At 51.1% G+C, this 25,863-nt stretch overlaps 4 protein-coding genes across 5 annotated transcripts; all 4 read left to right on the forward strand.

Moving 5' to 3' along the window:
• Nucleotides 1-3,709: 3,709 nt before the first annotated feature.
• On the forward strand, nucleotides 3,710-5,744 carry AAFC00_000601 (uncharacterized protein; the record flags this gene model as incomplete). 2 transcript variants are annotated; one of them, XM_069345970.1, is made up of 4 exons in its annotated part: nucleotides 3,710-4,219; nucleotides 4,275-5,184; nucleotides 5,236-5,581; nucleotides 5,636-5,744. In XM_069345970.1, the coding sequence occupies 4 exons, from the start codon at nucleotides 3,710-3,712 to the stop codon at nucleotides 5,742-5,744; spliced, it is 1,875 nt and encodes a 624-aa protein (XP_069200451.1). The 2 variants fall into 2 exon arrangements, with proteins under 2 accessions (XP_069200451.1, XP_069200452.1); XM_069345971.1 differs by having other exon boundaries at nucleotides 3,713-4,219.
• A 602-nt stretch (nucleotides 5,745-6,346) lies between these two features.
• On the forward strand, nucleotides 6,347-8,023 carry AAFC00_000602 (uncharacterized protein; the record flags this gene model as incomplete). Its single annotated transcript, XM_069345982.1, has 2 exons — nucleotides 6,347-6,501; nucleotides 6,556-8,023. 2 exons carry the CDS (start codon nucleotides 6,347-6,349, stop codon nucleotides 8,021-8,023), a joined length of 1,623 nt encoding a protein of 540 aa, XP_069200453.1.
• Nucleotides 8,024-9,004: 981 nt separating this feature from the next.
• AAFC00_000603 (uncharacterized protein) lies at nucleotides 9,005-13,123 on the forward strand (the record flags this gene model as incomplete). Its single annotated transcript, XM_069345993.1, has 1 exon — nucleotides 9,005-13,123. One exon carries the CDS (start codon nucleotides 9,005-9,007, stop codon nucleotides 13,121-13,123), a length of 4,119 nt encoding a protein of 1,372 aa, XP_069200454.1.
• A 1,016-nt stretch (nucleotides 13,124-14,139) lies between these two features.
• Nucleotides 14,140-25,674, forward strand: AAFC00_000604 (uncharacterized protein; the record flags this gene model as incomplete). Its single annotated transcript, XM_069346001.1, has 2 exons — nucleotides 14,140-24,846; nucleotides 24,904-25,674. 2 exons carry the CDS (start codon nucleotides 14,140-14,142, stop codon nucleotides 25,672-25,674), a joined length of 11,478 nt encoding a protein of 3,825 aa, XP_069200455.1.
• Between the last annotated feature and the right edge of the window lie 189 nt (nucleotides 25,675-25,863).

The following is a 25,863-nucleotide window of genomic DNA, read 5'->3' on the forward strand; positions in this document are numbered from 1 at the left end:
CAGTCCTACAACATCCAGTACTACTTTTCCTTTTCGCGCTTATACTAGTGCTAGAGGACACAGTATCCTCTGCCCCAAATTCTAATCCCGCCAGCGTGAAGCGAACCCTTTGACGATGGTTTCTTGACCTGGTTGATAGGATATCGATCGACTCTCCGCAAAGACTCTGGGCTAGCGATGTCAGTCGCTGTCACTATGTACACTCTCGACAGTGATCAGGCTTGGATTGGACCTCTCGTCAAAGTATCTCTTTTGCTAAGCTTAGTACGTCTTGTAGTAGCAACCGGCCCGACCAAGGGACATATCATTGAACGTAAGATTATGGACTGAACTATGGAAGAGGAATCTTGGTCATCATGTTCATAGTCTTATCGTTTAGTGAAGCGTCCTCCCTGAGAGAGTCCATTTCATACCACAATAGCAACAATTAAGTTCTCCTCCAGCTGGTTTGACAACATCAAAGGACAAGCCACATCCTGGACGACTGACATTCCCGGCTCTTCTAGAACCGTAGCAGTAAAACGTCTTATACGGCTGCCCATGATATTTCTCCGGCCTTGTCTTTGTTATAGCCTGAGGGCGTGGACCATTGACAGAAGTGATGTGTTTAGCATTCCCTCTTGGCTTCACGGTGTTCGGGCGATAATGGTGGGTGTGCCCTCTGTGGTGACCTCTCCCTCCGGGCACTCCAAGTCCGGACACGGCGACATAGATGTTATTCGATCTGGAGATGATCAAGAAGAGCCATGATGTGCCATCCGAGGAATTGCCTACCTGCTGGAACTAGACATCTCTTGACGTCCTGAACCGTATCAGACTTGATAAAAGCTTCGCTCGATCTGATATCGCAATTCGTTCTTAGATGCTCATTTCCCGTCTGGAGCAGGGGCAGCGTTCTTATTCGGGAATGGGCGAAGATCGTCTCGGAGAAGAGGGGAGTTACTGGTCTTGGAGGGGAAGTCGCCCTTATCAGGTGGCCAAATATGCAAAGCAGATTGTTTCGGTCACTGAGTCAGCACGAGAGGCGATCCTCTGTTGCGCCTCTTGAGCTTGATAGGCTGAGCTGTGTGAGAGTTGACATCTGATCTATTTGCTCCGATAGTAGCAGCCCTGCCAATCTCGCTTACCCTACTCTCATTGGTGTGTTGGTCTGCAAGAACGATGCATATTACCTCGGTGTGACCACTTCAACATTAGCCTGCGATAAGTCCGACTGCTATGATTGCACACGACTGGTGCCCATGCACGAAGGCGCAATTCTCATTTACCTTATAGGCAGCCTCGTTTTAGATTGTATATCGAGTTCACTTTCAACCAGTGGTCTCTTGAATGATATATCTGATGTCAATGAACTCTCACTAAAGAAATTCAAGTTAGCGAGCGGTTGTAGTCGCTATTGCTATGTATGGTCCTGACAGCGATCAAAAGACCAAGAAGAGTTTGGAGGATTAGATTATTCCCAATTAATGCTAAGCGTGTTGTCATGCATCGTCCACTTCCTCCCACAATAGCAACAGCGGATCTCCCCCAGATGTCGGATTAACAACATCAAACGGTCGTCCGCATCCTGGACTGGTGAGCCACCCTAATCTAGCGTAGCAGACAAACGTCCTGTAGGGGCGTCCATAATGTTTATTTTGCCTTGTCTTCAGTGTAGATTGAGTGCATTTACCCGAAGAAACATGCAACGGTAGACAATGCTTCCTTGACCTCACCTTGTTTAGTTGATGACATTCCGCTTCTGCTTCTACTTCCGCTTGTGGTCGAGGCAAATGCTCTCCGTGGCTACCTGTCCCACTTACAGGCTCGAGGCATTCTCCTTCACTCGTTTCTTGTTCCGATTTCCTGTGCTCTCTCTCGCGGCGACCATCCGAAGCTCGTGCTCTCTTGCACTAGAATCCCATTGGAAGCGCCGGTCCATCTTATCGACACGCCTGGTTCCGATGGAAGTAACACCTCAGATGCTCTCTTGCTCGAGGATGTTGCTGCTTGCTTGAACCAAGCATGTACCTATGGAGTCCAGGTGAGCGGAATCATCTACCTGCATGCCATAAACAACCCTCGCGCACAAGGCTCTATCAAAACAGCACTTCGTATCGTGAAGAAGATCTGCGGTGAAGATGCGTACTCCATTATGCTGCTTGGATCGACGATGTGGAACAAGGAAGACTTTGAGAATGCGAGAAGACGAGAAGAAGAGTTCATGAACGATCAAGATCTCTGGGGGGATATGATCGCTGCTGGGAGTAAGTCCTTCAGGTTTTATAACGACTGGGAGTCTGCTTTGACTGCGTGCGATTATATTATCCAGCAGGGACAAAGAAAGACGCTTGCGCTGTCGCATCAGATGGTTGATGAGCATAAGTCTCTGAATGAGACGGACGCAGGCATTGAGATGCAGGAAGAAATTCTAGGTCTTCAAGCGCTTTGAAAGTCTAATCTCGCAGAAGCGAGGAGGGAGGCTAGAAGAGCGGCGAGATCGAGAAATATAGAGCTTGCATCTGCGTTCGATGCATCGAAGGAGGAGCTAAGATTGCAGCTGTACAATGGTGAGAGAGCTTTAGCTATGATGCATGGAGATGTGGAGGCGCTACATGCTAGGAGTATAGCTACATTGCAGGAAGAATTGGAGGAGCTGAAGAGAAGTAGAATGCGGCATGAACAACAGCGGGTAGAGATGATGCTGGAGATGAGTAGTCTGAGGGATCGAATAAGAGACCAAGGGGTAGAAATCGGGTCTGAGGCAGCTCGATCTCGAAGAACAGCTTCCGATGCAATTCCGCTAAACTCCGAGGAGGCCGCAAGGCTTTTGGAAATGTACAACGAGTGCAAGAGGAAACTGGTTCTTCTGAAAAAGCGACAGGCCATTAATAAGCATCGAGAGGACACTTGTTTGAATAGGATCGGAGTTGGGGCTGGTGTCGTAGGGGCTGCTTTCCAGATCGCAGCAGTGGCCATGACTGTGGCAGCTTGTGCTATCATGTAGTCCAGTCGTTACGACAAGGGTATGGGAGAGGATGGCATACTGTATTTAACGCTGAGAGCTAAGCCTGCTAGTAGCCCTAGGTTTCCCAAGGAGCACTCTAGACATATTGGGAACAACAATGGGCATTAGGCACTGCTGGATGCAAGGTACTCACGAAAGGAATACACAAGCTCGAGTAAGTCTGACAAACTACCTGCAAAGCTTTGCACATATCATGTCTTCAGAGCGGCCTGAACTATAAGCGTCTACTGCCCATCTCTCTTCAACAATGTTCCTGATAATTGTGTGGTTTGCCTTAGAGATTGTTTGTTGTATGTGGTGCTGCTCCAGACTTACTAAGGTAATTGGAAGATAGAAGAGCAAAAGAAGTAGAGTAGTGGGGCCAGAGCACAAGCCTACCCGGACGTCAAAGTACAAGTACCTAACTAGGTACCTTTCACTTGAAGGTGAGGCTTGTCACAGGGTTCAGTGGCACTTCCATTCGCGCGCTTAATATAAGGTAGGAACGCGTCTGCGTCTCTGACCGCGTCGACCTGTTCGATCGCAGCTTCCCCAGTATTGATCACCCATTCCTAATATTCATTGCCATCCTTGGGATCTATCAGGTTCACCACTTAGTAGTAATCGGGCAATTGCTGTCAATCTCGTCCACTACTACATGATACCATCTCGTGATCATCGACGCGGCCTAGTACCCCTGCTCGTCTCCATCGTCAACTTGTCATGATGGACGCTATGGACATTTGTCCTGCTCCACAGAAGAATCCTCTAAAACGATCACTGAATCAAGACGACCTTAATGGCTCTCACAATCAAGACGCAGCCATGGGCAGAGAGCCAGGCTCAATTCCAACACCTCCGCTTACCGCAAGTCCCAACCAAGATGTGGCCCCTCGACAACCAAGCCCTGCGCCGAGCAATTCCACGCTCAGCAGTGTAGCGACGTTTACGGACCCGAGTAAACCATCTGCAGACAACTCTTCGGCGCCTCCTGCCAAGAAGCGCAAATTGACTAACGCTGAGAAAGAATCTCAACGTCTGGAGAAGGAGCACAAGAAGCGTGAGAGGGAAGAGGAGAAGGCGAAACGTGATGAGGAGAAGAGAATGAAGGACGAGGAGAGGCGGAGGAAGCGAGAGGAGAGAGAAGCCAAGGAGAGAGAGAAGGAATTGGAAAAGCAGCGCAAGGAACATGAGAGGCAACTAAAGGAGGAGGAGAAGTTGAAAAAGGAGAGAGTGCGTAGAACCTCAATTTGCCATAACTCTGGTATCTTGCTAACTATTGCGACAGAGCCAGCCCAAGCTCGCCGCCTTTTTCGCGAAGCCCAAGACCCCCGTCATAGGCTCCACTTCACCGGTGAAGTCGCAGAAAACAGTGACAGATGTCCGGCAATCTTCATTAAGAGAACCAGAGGAGCCTTCTCGAGACACTTCCGAGCACACGCCGAGTAAGAAGCAGTCGAACAAGAGGCGAGACTACGAACGCAAGTTTTTACCGTTCCAACTGCCGTCTCATACCATTATGGCGCCATATCTTCCGCCAGCCGTATCAGAGTCAGATTATTCACAGGAAAGCTTTGATCGACTGCTGGAGACGATACTCAGCGACAACGGTCCGTCTCGCCAGCCTGATTCTCTGAGCACTTTCTTTGCCGATTTCATGAGCAGGTCTCGCGGATTATGGCAGCCTAACGCGCGTGAGGTTATGGAGAGCCTGAATGGTGATTCTCATTGTCCTATAGACCTCACAGATGAGTCGGGTGAAACGTACCGTCCCGAAGATCTACTGAAATCCGTCACTATTCGCCACCTTCACTTCGCAGAAGATGTGCGACCGCCATACTCAGGATCATACACTAAACCGCTGTCTCCAAGAAGCACTGCAAAGCTCAAGCGAAGACCTTATAGCAGAGTCCGTAAAGACACCAACTACGACTATGACTCGGAAGCCGAGTGGGAGGAAGCTGGTGAGGGCGAGGATCTATTGTCTGACGGGGAAGATGATGAAGAGAGCATAGGAGCTCCCGACGAGATGGAGGACTTTCTTGACGAGGATGAAGCAGGCCCGAAGCGACGCCTGATCACTGGAGATCTCGAGCCCGTCAGCACAGGGCTTTGTTGGGAAGGCACACCTGACGAACGCAACCGGGACAGCGGAGCTGTAGTCGATCTGGACAGTATGAGGTTGGAGTTCTTCCTTGGTAAGATACTGTTCGTTCTTACAGCATCAAGCAACGCTAACATAGGCATAGAGCTTCCCAAGCCTTCGATAAATCCTTTCTCGTCCGTCTACTGGCCCCAGGAGGCAACACGCGCATCACACGCTGCCACTACTTCTGACACGAAACGAGCGACTCTTCTAGAGGGTGGCAAGATCGTCTCTCCAAGACCACCATTACAGCCACGCTCAAGCACCAATGGAGCAGGCATCATCGGCGCTGTCAGCGGAACAACAGGTCCCATCATGGTAGATCGCTCTGCTAAGCTGACGAAGCCGACTGCGAAACCGTTGAAAGGGAATGAATTGAAGGTGTTCAGGGAAGCTGTAGTTGGCAGTAATGTGCCGAAGACTGATCTTCTCAAGGCACTGAAAAAGAGGTATTTTCCCCCATAAATCGACTCTGGTATGATCGACGCTTACATGATCAACAGGTTCCCCAGTTTTACAAATGATACCATAAAGTCAACGCTGACTGAACGGTTCAAATTCTCTGGCGGCAGTAGAGTCGAAAAGGTCTGGACTTTCGCTGAGCAAGACTGATCGCCACATCATATTTCATTATCAGCAACGTTGACCAAGACATACACTGGTTGTAATGACCGAAGCCTTGTCGTAAATAGGACGACATGTATGGACTACTTGTGTGAGATTTCATTATTCGTGAATAGCATTAGTGCAATGCATTCGCAACAGCACAGAGGTCGTTGTGACCTTCCGGTATGGACATGGCGCTATCCCATCATGGAACAAATACGTAGCAAGACAGAGGATATAACATATTTAATCGAGCATACCTTATGCATCGAAGCCTCGACGATGGACGTTATCGAACGTCGCATTTCACTGATCGGTCCCTATGTTGATTGAGAGCTCTTGTCTCATTTTGTAGGACTTTACGTGTGTCCCTACCCGTGTCTAGAGGACATGAGGCAATAATCAAAGAGTTTACGGGAACGTACTTACTGTAGAACATCAATTCTTGTACTGGCTGCGGCACATGTTCGAAGCCGCTGCGGTGAGATCATCGGGTCTTCTGCAGAGACCCTGACCAACGCCATGTTTAATTCCTTTCCATCTAGTCGACAAACACCTTTGTTTACTATCTTATTATTACACATTCTGTTGTTCTCCGCCCTACGCGCATGCCCGGTGTGAATGCTCTGGTAGGGAGGCTTGTCTCTCGTGCTGACGAAGGTCAAGCATCACATGCCTTCTCTGCAACGTTTGTGGCTGCCACGATTTGTCTGATCTGGTATTGCGCCGTGTCTGTTGTCTGTCTAGTAGGGTCCACGCAACTGTATGAGCAGAGATCGTAGCAACATACTATGCATCTTGCTGACTACATATTCAGATTCCGCTATTACTCTCGTCCTCCCCCATCTTCCAAGTCGGCTCAATCGTCGACAACAGCCCCATATGTCACAATCATCCGACCGCTGAAAGGCCTGGAGCCAAACCTCTACCAATGTCTTGCTGCGACATTCTTGCAGGACTATCCCAAGGACAAGCTTACCATCTTCTTCTGTGTTCCTGACCGAAACGACCCAGCCGGCCCGGTGCTGAAGCAGCTTCTAGACGACTTTCCAGGGTTCGATGCACAATGCGTGGTCGAAGAAGATGACCCAGCATTGCAAGGACATGGCGCTCAGCAGACTCTCGGCCCTAATCCTAAGATCCGCAATATGAGCAGGGCATACCGTGAAGCCAAGGGCGACATCGTGTGGATTATCGATTGCAATGTCTGGGTTGCCAAGGGCGCATGCGGAAGGATGGTTGATACACTGATTGGCAACAGAGGAATCCAGAATAAATTTGTCCATCTTCTGCCTTTGGTCGTTGACGTTGCAGGGACTCCGGTCTCCGAAGGCTCGCAAGCTTTGTTGGGCACAGACACTTCGAATGGTCAATTCAAGGTCTTCACGTCTAGCACAGAAAGTCACCAACTTCGGACAGATGCCAGTTTTGACGTCTGGAAGGATGGAGGTGGCCGCATCGAAGAGCTCTTCATGTCTTCCGCGCACGCTAAATTCTATACTGCCATCAACACAGTCCTCGTTGCTCCTTGCATCGTTGGAAAGTCTACCATGTTCCGGAGATCACACCTGAACAGCCTTACCGAGGGCAAAGGCATTGACTTCTTTTCTGAGAACATCTGTGAGGACCACCTTATCGGTGATCTTCTGTGGAAGAAGCAGGTGACTGCGGAGCGTCAAGGACAGAAGTGGGGCAAGCATGCTATGGTCTTTGGAGATCTCGCAATCCAACCAATGGCGGGAATGAGCGTCCGCGAATACATTGCAAGACGCGTGAGATGGCTACGAGTCCGGAAATTCACTGTCACTCTTGCGACCTTTGTAGAGCCTGGGACAGAGAGCTTTTTATGCTCCTTGTATGGCGCCTACGCTTTCACAACTCTTCCGTTCTTCCATGATCGCTTCGCCATACCGCAAACATGGACAGCCTTCGCTTTGATCTGGCTCGCAAGTGTGTCTCTCTGGTGCTTTATGGACTGGACTCTCTACAAAAAGCTGCATTCGGGTGCCTCTATCGAGACAGACGAGCATACGCCCACTTTCGCACTGCCGCCCACAGGATCCTCTAGAAGACCATTCACCGTCTGGCTGTGGGCATGGCTAGCGAGAGAAGGCTTGGCAGGGCCGATCTGGCTTTGGGCCGTATATGGTGGTGCGACGGTCGCGTGGCGCGGCAAGAAGTTCTGGGTGGGCATGGATATGAAAGTTCATGAAATCTCGCCCGAGGCTAAAGGTCAGTCTAATGGTAAGACCTCACATGTACCTCTCAAAACTCGTCAGGACTGAGCTGTGCTGGTCTCTCATCATCATTACCTAGAATAGACGCCGCACCAGATGCGATTCATCCATTGCTCTTTCAAGGATTCAAACGTTGCTGAAATGTCGAATAAATGTCGCTTCACTTATCATAAATGATAGCTCACTGTGCTATTACGACGTCCGTGATGTGTGAAACGGTCTTGTGTTGCTTTTCCTCATATCACGGCTCGATGCCTCCAGAGTGCTCATAAGGTCGCGAAAGTAGCTTTGAAAGCACAAGGTTGGGAGAACACAGCGAACAACTTCACGTGTAGAGGACCACATTTTCATTTCACTCAACACAACACCTACAAACCTCATACGCTACCCCCGCCACACATGTAAAGACTCGCCGAACAAGCAAGGAATCATCAGTGTACGTTACATAAATCATAACTCGCTCAAGGGACCAAGAGAACACTGACCAGACCCAGTCCTGAAATGATCAAGAATGCCCGAAGGTGTGTGATGGCTTTGGACAGGGTTGCCCTAGAGTACCTGGACTGGCACCTGCCAATCACCCCACTTCGACGCGCTAATTAGGACAGGAGCGGGGTGGGAGGCTTTTGACGCGTTCGAAAGTACCGCTGCCAATGTTGGCGGTCGAGGATCAGAGCAAAGAAGTTGCATTTAAGAGATGTAGGTACCACAGTATGAGTACATATCTATACCAGTAGAGGTCAGATCAGCTCTTACTGCTACTGTATCAGAATAAGAACATAGGTAGGAAGCAAGCCAAAGCGGCTTAGCCTGAAATCTGGTGAAACTTCGGGAAGGACGAGGTAATAATGCAGCCCACCCCCGCGTTTTGCAAGGGTCCGACAACGGGTAAGGGCGAGATTTTTTGTTTTATGTGACTATTTCCGTTCGGCGTCATGTGAATTACTTTCCATTCCAGCTCTCTCTCACTTGCCCACCCGGCGTGTGAGGATCAACAAAACTTATCATTCTTTCCTTTCGTCCCTGATCATGTCTTCGCAAGGCACGTATCTGGCTCTGCCGGGATCGTCGGCCTTTTCTGACTTCAGACTTGGTCCTATCGCAGCCGCGATCGGTGCCACTGAGGTCCGGGCTGTCTGGATTCACTATGTGAATCTGAAGCAGGAGCTTCAGGAAGAACAGGGAAAGGTGCTGGATCAGCTATTGGAGTACGGCGCCTATCTCGCTCCCCAGGACAAACTCTTCCAGGTGCTCTTAGATGCGATTGCCCGCAACGGAGAGGCTAGAGGCGAGAACACTAAGCTCTACTATGTATCGCCGAGAGCAGGCACAGTATCACCGTGGAGTTCAAAGGCCACCAACATTGCGCATGTTTGTGGCCTGCAGGATCATGTCAAGCGTATCGAGCGTGGAATGGTAATCGCTGCCACTTTCTCGTCTCTGCCTGAGAAGGATAGCATTCCTAATCCCGATGCTCTTCACGATCGCATGACCCAGCTCATCGGTACTTCTCCACCGGATCTTGACCTCATGTTCGCCGAGTCTGAGCCCGCAGAAGCCGAGGCCATCGAGCTATATGCTGAAGGCAAGACGCCTAGAGACGCGCTTGAAGAGGCGAATCGTAGACTCGGTCTGGCTTTAGATAAGTCCGAGATTGACTACCTTGTGGATGCCTACGGTAACCAGCTCAATCGAGCTCCCATGGATGTCGAGCTCTTCATGTTTGCTCAGGTCAACTCCGAGCACTGTAGACACAAGCAATTCAACGCTGACTGGACAATTGATGGCATGCGCAAGCCCCGCAGCTTGTTCTCCATGATCCGCAACACTCACAAGCAGAACCCAGGATTTGTTGTAAGTGCATACAGCGACAACGCGGCGGTCCTACAAGGTCCGACGGCCAGTCACTGGGCGCCCGAGCACGCCACTGGTGAATGGAAGCAGTTCAAGGAAGTCGTCCATTTCCTTGCGAAGGTCGAAACACATAACCATCCCACAGCAATCTCCCCATACCCTGGAGCAGCTACTGGCTCAGGCGGAGAGATCCGTGATGAGGGCGCTGTTGGAAGAGGTTCCAAGCCGAAAGCTGGTCTTGCAGGATTCAATGTGTCCGATCTCCACATTCCTGGCCACGAGCAGCCGTGGGAAATCGACGTTGGCCGACCCAGCCACATTGCAAGCAGTTTAGATATCATGCTCGAGGCTCCTATTGGTAGCGCAGCTTTCAACAACGAGTTTGGAAGACCTTGCACCACCGGATATTTCAGGACTCTCCTCACGGAAGTACCGATCGAGGATGGAAAGACCGAAATCAGAGGATATCACAAGCCAATCATGCTTGCCGGAGGTGTTGGTACCGTTCGGCCCGAACATGCCATAAAGCACGCAGATGTGGTCAAGCCAGGCTCCCACGTCATCGTTCTGGGTGGTCCAGCCATGCTCATTGGTCTTGGAGGTGGTGCTGCATCCAGTATCCAGTCTGGTGAGGGAAGTGTTGACCTTGACTTTGCCAGTGTGCAAAGAGGCAATGCCGAGGTCCAGAGACGCGCGCAGGAAGTCATCAACACTTGCACCTCTATGGGAGCATCCAACCCCATTTTGATGATTCACGATGTCGGTGCAGGTGGCTTGTCCAATGCACTGCCCGAGTTGGTGCATGATGCCAGTCTAGGAGCCAAGTTCGAGTTAAGGGAAGTGGACAATGCCGATAGAAGTCTCAGCCCTCTTCAGATCTGGTGTTGCGAAGCCCAGGAGCGGTACGTCATGGCTGTCTCCCCTGAAGGTCTGGAAACCTTCATCAAGATCTGCAAGCGTGAGCGATGCGGATTCTCGGTTGTTGGTGAAGCGAATGAGGGTATCGAAGGTCAGGACAAGCGACTCATACTCATGGATCGCGAGTCTGAGAAGTACCCAACCCCTATCGATCTGCCAATGTCCATTCTCTTTGGCAAGCCACCCAAGATGTCCAGGATCGTGGAGTCGCGGAAGCTCAAGCTTCCCGCATTCGATAGCAGTCTTGCCACCTACCTTCCAAAGATGCCCACTAACGACGTCTTTGGCGAGGCCGTCAAGCGGGTGCTATCTCTCCCCTCGGTCGCTTCGAAATCGTTCCTCATCACCATCGGCGATCGAAGTGTTGGTGGTTTGACAGTCAGAGATCAAATGGTCGGTCCATGGCAAACACCCGTTGCTGATGTGTCTGTCACTGCCACATCACTTCTGCCCGGTGTCAAGACTGGTGAGGCTATGGCTCTAGGAGAGAAGCCAAACCTCGCTCTCATCTCCGGAGCGGCCTCTGCTCGCATGGCTGTAGCAGAGTCCCTAATGAACCTTGCGGCTGCCAGCACTACCGGAAGACTCGAGCGCGTCAGTCTTTCCGCCAACTGGATGGCGGCAAGTGGCCACCCTGGAGAGGGTGCCAACTTGTACGAGGCTGTCGAAGCCATCGGCATGGACTTGTGTCCTCAGCTTGGCATCAACATTCCGGTTGGCAAGGACTCGATGTCCATGAGCATGAAGTGGAAGGACCAGAAGACCCAAGAGCCAAAGGCAGTCACTGCTCCGTTGTCTCTTGTCATCACCGCGTTCGCCCCTGTGGATCACATCAGTTGGACCTGGACACCTGCACTCAGACGAGTCGAAGATGTTGGTGAGACCGTACTCTTGTACGTTGATCTCGCGCAGGGTCGCAAAGCCCTGGGCGGTTCCGCTCTCGCACAGGTGTTTGGCAAGGTTGGTGACGTCGCCCCTGACGTCCATGATGCAGAGATCATCAAGGACTTCTACGATGCCGTGGAACAGCTCCACGAGTCTGGTATTGTGCTCGCTTACCACGACCGATCAGACGGTGGTCTCTTTACTACATTGACTGAGATGATGTTTGCGGGACGTACTGGTCTCGAAATCATGCTCGACGGTATCTCCAAGTCCAGCAACACCAGTGACGTGATGGAAGCCCTCTTCAACGAGGAACTTGGTGCCGTGTTCCAAGTCCGAAAGAAGGATGAGATCAACTTTCACCGTTGCTTTGCAAGCTGTGGTCCTCCTCCTGGCATGATCAAGAAGATCGGACGAGTCCCTGCCGCAAGCAAGCAAGAAATCACCTTCTACTGGAAAGAGGATTGCATCTACCGTGAGAGCCGTTCCAAACTGCAGCAACGTTGGGCTTCGACCTCTTGTGCCATGCAGCGCCTGAGAGACAACCCTGTATGCGCTGATGCAGAACTTGCCAACATTGTCGACGACAAAGATCCTGGTCTGCAATACAAGCTCAACTTCAACCCCAAGGAGAACATTCTGCCTTTCACGGCTACCATCGCTCAGGCAATTAGTTCAAAGCCTCGTGTTGCAATCCTTCGCGAGGAGGGCATCAACGGTCAAGCCGAGATGGCCTTTGCATTCAACGTGGCTGGCTTCTCAGCTGTTGATGTTCACATGACTGATATTCTCACTGGCCGTGTGTCACTACAGTCGTTTGTTGGATTAGCGGCATGCGGTGGCTTTTCATATGGCGATGTTCTCGGCGCTGGTCAAGGCTGGGCGAAGAGCGTCTTGCTACACTCCGAGGCACGCAAGGAGTTCAAGGACTTCTTCGAGCGTAAGGATACCTTCACGCTCGGTGTCTGCAACGGATGTCAGTTCCTTTCCCGCTTGACAGAGCTCATCCCCGGCACTGAGTCATGGCCGACATTCGAGCGTAACGTTAGCGAGCAATACGAGGCCCGAGTGTGTATGGTAGAAGTGAGCGAAGCACCTACAGGAAAGCAGCCCTCAGTATTCTTGCATGGCATGAACGGCTCCTACCTCCCGATTGTCACTGCTCACGGTGAGGGTCAAGCCACCTTCGACGCTGGCGTTGCAAGCAGCTCCAGCCCACAAGCGCTCATCAACGAGGGACTCGTGTCGATGAGATACGTAGACAACTATCTCAAGCCGACCGAGAAATACCCTTATAACCCCAACGGAAGTCCTCTGGGCATCACTGGCGTGCGATCACCCGATGGTCGCGTGCTCGCCATGATGCCTCATCCCGAGCGCACTATCCTTAAGGATGTCGGCAGCTACGTTCCAAAGGAGCTTGCCTGGCAATGGGGTGAATTCGGACCATGGGTACGTATGTTCAAGAGCGCAAGACGCTGGGTCGGTTAAAGGTTCGGACAAGGAAAGGAAAGGGAAGGATAGATATGCGGACGCGATTTTAGAGGGCGCACAGGGATCCGGCGTTCAATATGTATGTAAATGCAGATTATGGAATCGAGTGAAATTTCATGGTTTTTGAGATTCTCGGTGCCTTCTTTACATGAGGTAGTGTATTTACACGAATCAGAAGCTGGGAATGCAGACGTGTATCACTACCTTATACGATAGCATATGAGACATTGCGGAGGTGTCCAGGTTTGTGTATCACTGTATGAATGTCATGACGATCGGGATGCTGATCGACATCTGGCAGATTTCCATAGTCGTACCACGCGTATGCTCTGACAGAGAGTCACATGAATGGTAAGGTAAGGTAGGTAAGGAGTGCACCAGGTGAGGACTTCCTTTATAGTGTGTGACATAGATGTAGATGGAAGCCCCTCCTGAGTCATGCACTTTTTCTCGAGCAGACCAATCGGAGGCGATCAAGCTGCGGGAGTCGACTAGATGCGGTTAGAGCTCCCGTAGTTGCCGCGAACTAGTCAAAGCTTGGCGGAGTTTCGCGATGCTGTTGCCCCAACTCGCGTTCGAGTTGTTCCTCTGGAGTTGTTCTGTTCTGCAACTTAATCCGTTTCTTGTATTAAAATACCTTACTTTAGTGATTCCATCATCACGACCCAGCGCTATTTCCTGCGTCTCCTGCAAGCGGCATCTTACTACAAAACACCAGATCACGGCGCGCGGCTCGGCATCTTACTGCTCTCTTGCCGACAATCACATTGATCGATACCCTGCCTTCTTTTCATCTGCGCCATCTAACAAAGAGGCTTACACCCCGCGCGCTTGACACCTTTGCTACGACGCGGACCATCCACACCCGCCATCCTCGAACACCATCGTCGCACTACTCAGACTGAGCCACCAAGGACTTGCACGGACTGGCAGAACCCTCCATGGGCAACGCCGACAGCTTGTACTAAAGTGCTCTCAGACTCTCAGACTCTGAGGTCTGTGGCCGGCCCGCCATGGCAGAGCGCAACTTGGACATCTACGAAACAAAGCTCTTAGATGCGAACACCGATATCCGGACAAAATGCAACTTCCTCACAGAGCTGCGGGATGGCATGGACCATTGGTGCCAGGGAGCTTCGTACCCGGTCTTCCTGCAGAAGTTCGTCCCCGTCCTCATCCAGATCCTCGATGGCAACCCGGTCTTCATCAGCACATCGCCTGAGCAACGGTTACGGAACTGCGCCCTCGAAATCCTCCACAGATTACCTACATCTACGCCAGATGTGACGGATCCTTATGCGCCTCTCATCGTGGACAAGTGCATGGAGCTGGCAAGGAAAGAGAACGAGGACAACGCCGTCTTGTGCATGAAGATCATAATGGAGCTGGAGCGACACCATCCCAAGTCGTGCGCGGAAAAGGTGCAGGCATTCCTGGACCTGATTCTCGAGCTTTTCGAGACCATGGAGCAGACTGTCAAGGACACATTCGAAGGCCCGGCCCAAGGTTCACAGGCCGGCGTGCCGTCAACGCCGGGAGGCGCTTCGCATTATTCGCAGTCCCCCAGACCAGGCTCCCCCGTCGCGACAGCTGCGCTTTCTGCCGATCCGACTGGCGACCAACAGCAGACTCGTCAACTCCAGAAGGGTACACAATCCTTCAGAGTCATCCAGGAATGCCCCATCATAATCGTCTCCATATTCCAGGCTCATCGCAACATGGTGCAGAAGAATGTCAAGAACTTTGTTCCGCGCATCAAGGCCATTCTCCACTTGCAGGCTAAGCCTCAGCAACGTGCGCATGCTGAAGCTCACGCTCAAGGTACCATCTTCGTTGGTGTAGCAAAAGATATCAGGAACCGCGCCGCTTTTGGAGATCTGATTACTGCTCAGGTGAAGACTATGAGTTTCCTGGCCTATATATTGCGCGTGCACGCTGCCATGCTTCAGGATTTCCTCGTCGACCTCCCCGACATTGTTGTGCGCCTGTTGCAGGATTGTCCGCGAGAGAAATCCAGCGCGCGCAAGGAATTGCTGGTTGCGATAAGACACATAATCAACTTCAACTTCCGCACGATATTCCTGCCGAAGCTGGATGAGCTGTTGGAGGAGCGGACGCTCATCGGAGATGGTCTGACCGTTTATGAGACATTACGACCACTTGCATTCACCATGCTGGCGGATCTGATACATCATGTCAGGGACTCATTAACGCCCGCGCAGATACAGAAGACCATTATAGTCTACACCAAGAACTTGCACGACGACTACCCGGGAACGAGCTTTCAGACCATGAGCGCGAAGCTGCTCCTGAACATGGCCGAGTGTATGGCCAAGGTGGAAGACAAGCAGGATGCGCGATACTTCCTTATGATGGTTCTGAACGCAATCGCAGAAAAATTTGCCTCGATGAATCGACAGTACCCTAATGCTGTCAAGGCATCCAAGTTGTACCAAGAACACGCTCTTGACTCTGGACCGGAGAACTACTTGGCTGGAAAGGATTCGAAGCCTGAATGGGACGAAATCGACATCTTCAACGCCACTCCTATCAAAACTGTCAACCTTCGTGAGCGGGGATCAGATCCCGTTGCCGACAACAAGTTCTTGTTCAAAAATCTCCTGCACGGCTTGAAGACACTGTTTTACTCCTTGAGAGCATCAAATCCCAACTCGATCCGCGATGAGATGGACGCAGCAAACGTGCCGTCCAACTGGCAAGACGTCTCGTACGGATTCAATGCTGAAGAAGTAAATGTCTTGACGAAGCTCTTCCACGAGGGAGCCCAGGTGTTCCGATACTACAGTCCAGAAAAGCCTTTGCCCGAGCCTCAAGCAACCACACCTGTGGAATTCTTGGCTAACAATCACATGATGACTAGCGGCAAGGAGGAGAAGGATCTTCTGGAGGCCTTCGCTACAATATTCCATCACATCGACCCGGCTACCTTCCACGAAGTGTTCCAGGATCAAATCCCTCATCTATACAACATAATCTTCGACCACCCGGCGCTTCTTCACGTCCCGCAGTTTCTGCTCGCGAGCGAAGCCACCTCACCTGCCTTCTGTGGTATGATGCTGCAATTTCTGATGGGGAAGCTCGAAGAAGTGGGGACGCAGGACGTTCACAAATCTTCTGTGCTCCTACGACTATACAAACTGTCCTTTATGGCTGTCACATTATTCTCGGCGCAGAATGAACAAGTCTTACTACCTCATGTGACGAAGCTGATCACGAGGTCTATTGAGCTTTCAGTGACTGCAGAGGATCCTATGAACTATTTCCTTCTTCTGAGATCACTCTTCCGAAGCATTGGCGGCGGCAGGTTCGAGAATCTTTACAAAGAAATCTTACCTTTGCTGGAGATGTTGCTAGAAGTGCTTAACAACCTCCTTGTTTCTGCACGCAAGCCGCAAGAGCGGGATCTCTTCGTTGAGTTGTCTCTAACTGTGCCTGCAAGGCTCAGTCATCTCTTGCCTCATTTGAGCTACCTCATGCGACCTCTCGTCGTGGCCCTACGTGCGGGCTCGGAGCTCATCGCCCAGGGTTTACGGACGCTTGAACTGTGTGTTGATAACCTTACAGCAGACTACCTAGATCCTATCATAGCGCCGGTAATCGACGAATTGATGTCCGCCCTGTGGGATCACCTCAAGCCCCAGCCCTACAGTCACTTCCATGCTCACACAACGATGCGTATCCTAGGAAAGCTAGGTGGGAGGAATCGCAAGTTCTTGATCCAACCTCCGCCACTTGACTACAAGCCTTACTCGGACGACGAAGCCAGCTACGATATCAAGCTAATAGGATCTCATAAAGAACGTCCTTTTCCTACAAGGCTTGGAATTGACTCTGCGATTGACAAGCTTCGAGAGACGCCGAAAGGAGCCGCAGCGAAAAAGTCAGACGCATTCCATAAATCGCAGGCATTGCATCTTGTGAAGGCCCAGATCAAATTGATGATCGGCTATGATCACTTGCCTGACGACATGGCACGACTTGTGCGGCTACACGCCGACGACCTTTACGACAAGAAGATGGACGCTGGTCCAGATGTGTTCTCGGTATCCGAGCGCGATAAATCAGTTGCCAAACGTGACGCCCAGCAAGAGATGCTATTGAAGCTCATCAAGGCTGCCATGTTTGCCACCTCAATTGAGGAACTAAAGGATGATGCATCTTCTTTCTTAGACCAGGTCTTTAAACACTTGACCTTGACTGAATTTGGTCGAGCACTCGCAACAGACAAACACGCACGACGACCCTTCGACTCGAAGCTTGGCGATGGTCCTGTCCACATCGACAGCAGATTGATGGCGGATGCCATTGCGGACACTCTATCGTCGGACGAAGCCCAAGTCCGCGATGCGGCAAGTCACGCCATGGATGTCGTCTGGAGGACGTCTTCGATCATCTTTGGCGCTGAAGATCGAGTGGAACGACTCCCGTTCTTCTTACATATGACTAGGGCCTTCATACATCGTTGCTTTGAAGAAGAGTGGTTCATGAAGTCTGGAGGCACGACTGGTATCGACTATATCGTCAATAAGTTGAACTTCAGCGATGGCTGGCTGAAGGACAGACAGACGGAGCTTGTGAGGGCTCTATTCTTCGTCATGAAAGACATGCCTCAAGACTTGCCTGCTAGCATCCGAGTCCAAGCAAGGGACGTCTTGCAAAACGTAATTAGAAGGTGCAACAAGGGCGCAAATTTCGCTGAAGTTGGCACCACGGGTACACCACTACATGCTGTATGCAATAGGCTCGTGGGAGAGGTTTCCCACATGAACAAGCATGTTAGAGAAGCCGCTCAAGATGGCTTGAGACTCCTTGCTGAGGTCGTCGGTGTTCAGATCTGGGAATTAATCAAGCCAGTCAAAGAGCTCCTCCTCGCACCCATCTTCAACAAGCCTCTGAGAGCTTTGCCCTTTCCGGTACAGATCGGTTATATTGACGCGCTGAACTTCTGCTTAGACATGGAAAATGAAGTCTTACCATTTGAAGATCGACTGAACAGATCACTACTGGAAACATTGGCCCTAGCTGATGCAGAAGACGAGTCGCTCGCACCGAAGCCTCATGAACATCGCAATGCCGAGTGGATCGTCAATCTCAGAGTCTCCTGTCTCCGACTATTGACCACTGCTATCCGACTACCCGGCTTCAGCACTTCGCCACACGCGCAACATCGAGCTCGTATCATCACCGTCTTCTTCAAGTCGCTGTACTCGAAGAACGCCGAAGTGGCTCAGACAGCCAACGCTGGCTTGAAGATCGTCTTGGCTGCTACCCAAAAATTGCCAAAGGACCTCCTTCAAAGTGGCCTCCGTCCCATCTTGATGAATGTGCAGGATCCTAGGAAGCTCAGCGTAGAAGGCCTCGAGGGTCTCCGAACTCTTCTCCAGCTGCTGACGAATTACTTCAAAGTGGAAATTGGCTCACGATTGCTAGACCACATGAAGCACATCGCCGATGCTCAAGTCCTTCAGAAAGTGTCATTCTCTCTGATTGAGCAAAACCCCAAAATGAGAATCGTCACGGCAATATTCAGCGTCTTTCACCTCCTACCCGCAGCTGCTGTGCAGTTTCTGAGTGTGTTGGTGGAAAGAGTGCTTGAATTGGAGCGACATCTTCGCAGAACCCACTTCAGCCCGTTCCGCGAGCCACTTGTTAGATATCTCAACCATTATCCCAAGGAGGCATGGACCTACTTCAGTCAGAACCTCAAGCACCCCGAGAAAGGCCGATTCTTTGCGCAAATACTCGCTGACCAAGCTAGTGGGCCGTTACGAAGTGCAGTAGCTGGAAGCGACAATTTTGTTGCAGCTATCAACTCCGGCGGCAATGCATTGGAGACGGACCAAGCCTCGATCAGCGCAATCCATGTGGCCGAGGCCGTTTGCAGCTTTCCAGAGACCAAAGATTGGCTGATCAACAAGGATGATAATCGAAAGGCTTTGTTCGAAGCATCCAAGAGGCTCGAGAAGAAGCTACAAAATAAGACCCTTCACACGTCGCTGAGGCTACCAGCAGAGCAGATGAACGACCAGATCATGACTGTTCTCACCACTTATTTCTCTCAAGCATTATCTGCATCAAACATCGACTTCTTTTTCGATGTCATCGAAGCTTGTACCACGGATGAACTAAGAGTCTCTGCTGCTCTTATCAAGTTCATATACACCAACATCATCTCTAGCGAGTCCGTTGACTTCTTGCGTGCCATAGTCAGCCGCTGTATAGACATATACACGAATAAGCAGAAGTTGCCGCGCATGAAGACCTTTGTCTTCCACTACTTGTTAAATCCGATCTTCGCCATGGATGTTCAGCGCAATTGGGATGATCTTTTCGGGAACAGCAAGGGCACAGCGCTTCTAGACAAATCCATGACCGACAAGATCCATCATAGATTATGGAAAACACAGGCACAGAGTGATATTTCTGACGATTCGTTACAACCTGGTATCGACCATGCTCGCATGGAATTAATACAATTGACGTCGCTACTTCTGAAGTACCACCATAATATGCTCTCTGATGCTCGCAAGGACGTCATCATGTTCGGCTGGACGTACATCCGCCTGGACGATACAATCAACAAATACGCAAGCTATGTGTTGATTTCGTATTTTATCGCCAACTACGACACACCTGCTAAGATTGTTATCCAAATATATGGCAAACTTCTTGGCGCTCACCAAGCAGAGGGAAGAGCCCTGGTGATGCAGGCGTTGGAAATCTTGGAGCCGGTACTAGTCAAGCGAACTGGCAGCGACCAGGCTCGTATGCCGGCATGGACGCGAATCCCAAGGAGGATCCTTAGTGAGGAAACTTCCAACCTGCCACAGCTTACTAGCATCTTCCAATTCCTTGTTCGTCATCCGGACCTGTTCTACGAAGCCAGAGAGTCATTTGCTTCTATTATCATACCGAGCATCAACAAAGTCGTCGCCCTTCCAAACCCTTCAACCGAGAACAAGAAACTCGCACTGAACCTATTCAGTATGATATACCAATGGGAGCAGCGAACGATACGTGAGCAAGGCTCTTTGACTGGTTCGCAGTCACCACTTCCTGAGCCAGCGTCTCCTGGTCGCGGCACGAAGAAGGCTGCCTGTGCAACCTACGCGCTCAGGCTAGCTCTCATCAAGTACATGGCACAATTCATCGCCATTTTGCCTGAGAGGTTCCCTGTCCCGTGCTCGACGGATTCCAAGGATCGTACAACCCCATTCCCGCAGACCAATGAGACCATCCGGAAATCAGTCGAACTCATCTGGCGCTTCCTATCTCCCGGATGCTGGGATGACATTGATGTGGATACGATGTTTCCCAAAGTCACTGAGCAGATTCTCCTCTCGGACCCCAAACAGGACGAGAAGATGGAGGCATGGAACACCAGAACCATCAACACGCTACAGCTTCTGCGCGCCCTTCTGAATGCGAAGTCTGACGAGTGGGTGAACGCCCGACTCCCTCAACTCGCGAAGCTCTTGTCCAAAGTTCTGAAAAGCGAACATGTTGAGGTGCAGGATTGTCTGCATTCTCCCGCCAAAGACGCCGATGGTTTCCCCGAGATGCGTCCGCTGATGCACCGAATACTCGACGCCGTGCCGCCAAGGTCAACAGAAGATCTACCTGATGCTGAGGCCTCGGCTGAGCCAGAGACTGACTTCATCGGCACATTGCTCAATACAGCGGCTGAGTGTCTCAACGCGACTGGAAAAGAGAACCAGGCTCAACATGTCGCAGGTATTAACATCCTTTGGAGCATATCACGCAGACATGCAGAGCGAATCGATCCACATATCCCTGCACTTCTTAAGGGGTTGCAAGGTACTTTGGCCAAGGCACATCTCGCATCGCAAATGCCTCAACAGATTCAAACGCCGCAAGGAGTCACGCAGCAGATGCCTCAGAATCCTCAAGAAGTTGACATGAACACTATCCTCATCATCCGAGTTATCGAAATGCTGTCCGCACGAATTTCGGTCCTCGGTGATCAACGACGGCCTTACCTGAGCGTCCTTGCATCTCTCGTAGAAAGATCTCAGAACAACACGCTCTGCGAAAAGATACTAGATATGGTCGAGGACTGGGTCTTCAACTCGTCTGAGCCTGTGCCAACGCTGAAGGAGAAGACTGCTGTTCTTCAGAAGATGCTGATGTTCGAGAACCGTTCTGACCAGAGCCTTTATCAGAGATTCTTAGACCTCGTCATCCGTATTTATGAAGATCCCAAGATCCTGCGCTCAGAACTCGCCGTGCGCATGGAGCATGCATTCCTTATTGGACTTAGAAGCCCTGATATCACAATGCGCGCACGCTTCATGACAATCTTCGACCGCAGTCTCAGTTGCACTACCAGTAATCGCTTCTACAAACTCATCGCGGAACAGCAGTGGGATGTTCTCGCAGACACTTTCTGGTTGAGCCAGGTCATACAACTTATGTTTGGCTCGATCGACATGAACACGACTTTACGTCTACACAATGACGACTTCAAATGTATGCCAGCTTCAAAGCTGTTCGGTGGATACGCTGGGGATCCAAGACTGGATGATCTTATGGTCGATAATGACATCGAGACACTTATGAGCGAGTACAAACGCTTTGTACACGAGATGGGCGAAGTGAAGTCCAGAGATGTGCTCGAGCCTTTGTCAAATCTTCAGCATACCGATTCACAACTCGCGCATGATGTCTGGGTGTCTTACTTCCCAATCTGCTGGGCAAGTCTTTCCAAGGATGATCGGGAAGACATGGAGACGGGCTTGATAAATCTACTTACCAAGGACTACCATCAGCGTCAAGCCGACAAGCGACCAAACTGCGTGGCCACTCTCATCGAAGGCATAGTACGGGCACAACCTCGCGTCAAGTTTCCTCCCCACGTGCTCAAATTCCAAGCAAAGAACTTTGATGCTTGGTACAGTGCAGCAACATTCATTGAGCAGTCCGCGCTAGTACCAATTGTCGACACCCCTGCGTTGAGAGAGAGCAACCTGGATGCCTTGGCAGAGCTCTATGCTTCATTGCAAGACGAAGACCTCTTTTACGGCGTGTGGCGTAGGAGATGTCAATTCGTCGAGACCAACGCCGCGCTTTCGTATGAGCAAAATGGTGTCTGGGACAAGGCCCAGGCTATGTACGAGCAAGCGCAGATCAAAGCTCGCACAGGTTCACTCGCTTTTTCGCAGGGCGAATACATGCTGTGGGAGGATCACTGGGTCTACTGTGCAGAAAAGCTGCAGCAATGGGAGATTCTCGGAGATTTCGCAAAACACGAGAATCTCAACGATCTCTTCCTCGAGGCCACTTGGCGAAACTACGATGCGTGGGACGGTGCTGAGAACCTAGCGCAACTAGAGTCCATTATCAAAGCCGTGTCGGACGCACCGACTCCAAGACGAGTGTTCTTCCAATCATTCATGTCACTTCTCAAGCTACATAACAAGCAAGAGACACAACAGGAGTTCAACCGCGTCTGTGACGAGAATATACAGCTGTCAATTAAGAATTGGCATAAGCTGCCCAAGCAAATCACTCAGGCTCATGTTGGCCTATTGCAGAACTTCCAAAACCTGGTGGAGCTGCATGACGCCAGCGTTATCTGCGCCAGTCTTGCTCAGACGAATGCTGCCAATCTTGACGTCAAATCTCAAGAGCTAAAACTTCTTTTGGGAACTTGGCGGGATCGACTGCCAAACTTCTGGGACGATATCAATGCATGGCAGGATTTGGTGACATGGCGACAGCATATCTTCCAGCTCATCAACGGGACATACCTGAAGCTCCTCCCACCCCAGCAAGGTAATGCAACCGGCCAGTCCTACGCATATCGTGGATACCACGAGACTGCATGGATCATCAATCGCTTCGCTCATGTTGCCCGTAAGCACAACATGCCGGATGTTTGCATCAATCAGCTCAGCCGCATCTACACATTGCCGAATATTGAGATTCAAGAAGCTTTCCTGAAACTCCGCGAGCAGGCGAAATGCTGCTATCAGAACCGAAACGAGCTCACGAGCGGACTGGATGTTATCAACAACACGAACCTCAATTACTTCGGTGCTCAGCAGAAGGCCGAATTCTATACTCTGAAGGGCATGTTCCTTGCCAAGCTGAACCACAAAGATGAAGCCAACGACGCCTTCGGTACTGCCTTGTTCTTCGATATAAAACTACCCAAAGCCTGGGCTGAATGGGGTCGCTACAACGATCAGCTTTTCAAGGAAGACCCGCAAAGTATTGACAAGGCTTCTGCAGCGATCAGCTGTTATCTTGAAGCTGCTGGACAATACAAGAGCGCTAAGTCGCGTAAGCTGCTCAGCCGCATACTGTGGCTTCTTAGCTTGGATGATGCCGAAGGCAGCCTCGCTAAAGCTTTCGATAACTTCAAAGGAGAGACTCCCGTCTGGTACTGGGTCACGTTCATCCCTCAATTGCTCAACAACCTATCAAGAACGCCAAGTGAGGCCACTATCGCTCACGGTATACTGAGCAAGCTTGCCAAAACATATCCGCAAGCCCTGTACTTCCAATTGCGCACCAGTCGTGAGGACATGCTTGTCATCAAACGGAGCCAGGAGGCCAAGGAAGCTCGAGAACGCAAAATCAGGGAACAGAAGGCTGCGCAGCAAGGGGCTAACCAAGCAGCCAACCAGTCCGCTGGTACCAACGGTAATGGCCAGTCTCGACCCGCTACAGCAGGTGGCGAAGAACAGAATGGTACAGCCCAACAGGGTCAGCAAAACGGCACCACTGGCAACCAAGCAGACAATAATGCGCAGAAGTCCGACAACGACGAGCCTGCCAAGCCCAAGAAGCCCTGGGAGCATACCGAGGAACTCACGCAGACGCTCAAGACTGCTTTCCCGCTACTTGCTCTTTCGATGGAGACCATGGTCGACCAAGTGCAAAAGTACTTCAAGTGCACGCCAGATGAAGATGCTTACCGCTTGATCGTCGCGCTGCTAAACGATGGACTGTCTTACGTTGGCAGATATCCAACCTCATACGCCCAGGGCGTCAATCTGCCAGCCTCAACTGAAGCAAACATTACCAGATTCGCGGAGTCCATTCTTCCTCCTCATATCCGCAAGTCTTTCGAGGCCGACTTCGTTGTCAAAAAGCCTTCCATGCACGACTATGTCACTAAGCTGAGGAAGTGGCGGGATAGATTTGAAGAAAAGCTCGATCGAAGATCGTCGAAGTGGCATCTCGAACAGACTACGCATCTTGCAGAGTTCCGCTTCCTCAAGTTCGACGAGGTCGAGGTGCCAGGCCAGTATCTCCAGCATCGTGACAAGAACCAAGATTTTGTCCGCATTGAACGCTTCTTGCCTGACGTCGACTTGGTCAGGGGTGTCACAAGCTGTCATCGCAGACTAAACATCCGAGGACACGATGGAAGCCTACATCCATTTGCTGTTCAGCACCCTACTGCCAGACACAGCAGACGTGAGGAGAGGATCCTGCAGCTTTTCAGAATCTTCAACAGTATTTTGGCCAAGAAGAAGGAGAGCAGGCGCCGTGGATTACAGTTCCATCTGCCGCTCATGGTACCTCTCTCCCCAACGATCCGCATGATCCAGGATGACGCCTCGTACGTCAGTCTGCAAGGCATCTACGAGGACTATTGCAGGCGAAATGGCATAAACAAGGATGAGCCTGTACTCTTTGCGATCGAGAAGCTTCGCCAATTGACACCGGTAAGTGCAGATGAACCGCGAAGCAAAGCGATCTCTACAGATACTGACAATACGCAGGCGAAGCCGGAGCAGGCTGCTCATATTCGTTTGGAGACTTTCAATGCTATCCAGGAGAAGTATGTACCGAATTACGTGGTGCGAGACTACTTCGTCCAGACATACCCATCCTTTGATGCGTTGTGGCTGTTCCGCCGAGAGTTCTCGTCTCAGCTTGCCGCACTTACATTCATTACGTTTACCATGCACATGACGACACGCTATCCACACAAGATGAACATTGCACGCGGATCAGGCAAGATATGGGGCACGGAGCTAGTCCCTGCAATGGCGGCGGCGAAGCCCTTCTTCCACAACCCCGAGCCTGTACCATTCCGCTTGACACCCAATGTACAGACGCTGATGGGACCGATCCACACGGAAGGGATCTTCGTTTGCGCACTTATGGCAATCGCAAGGTGCCTGACCGACGTCCAGCCTACATCTGCAAATGCGACTGCCCCTACTCCCAACCCAACAACTTCAGGCGCAACCCCTGCTTCGACCACGGTAGACCACAACAGCGACCTGGACGGTCAACTCTCGGTCTTCATCAGGGACGAAATGAATTACTGGAGCCTGCAACAGCATAAACAGCCATCAAAGAATGGCGAGCTGAGAGAAACAGTACAGCGCAACGCCGAGAGCATTGTCAACAAGGCCATTCTGCTCGCTCGCGAGCCTCTTGCGAATAATCTGCCGGCCAGTCAAAGCGTGCTCGACCTGGTGGCGAGGGCGACGGAGCCGAGGAATCTCTGCGCCACTGATCCGCTGTGGATGGCATGGCTATAAATTTATTTTTTGTTTTGGTCAGGAAGGAAACATCGGGAACAGCGCCGATGCTCTGTCCTTTCATATTTATGGCAACAAGAGAGACTTCGCTTCGCTTGTAAAGCTAAATTGGAGAGAGTGCTTTCACGGTTTGGGAGCAGCAATAGTCCTGTTGGTTTCTTGGGATTTAGCAACGGAGTTGGGAATGAG

Source organism: Neodothiora populina (genome assembly GCF_041146345.1).
Source record: "Neodothiora populina strain CPC 39397 chromosome Unknown canker_contig_11, whole genome shotgun sequence".
NCBI lineage: Eukaryota > Fungi > Ascomycota > Dothideomycetes > Dothideales > Dothioraceae > Neodothiora > Neodothiora populina.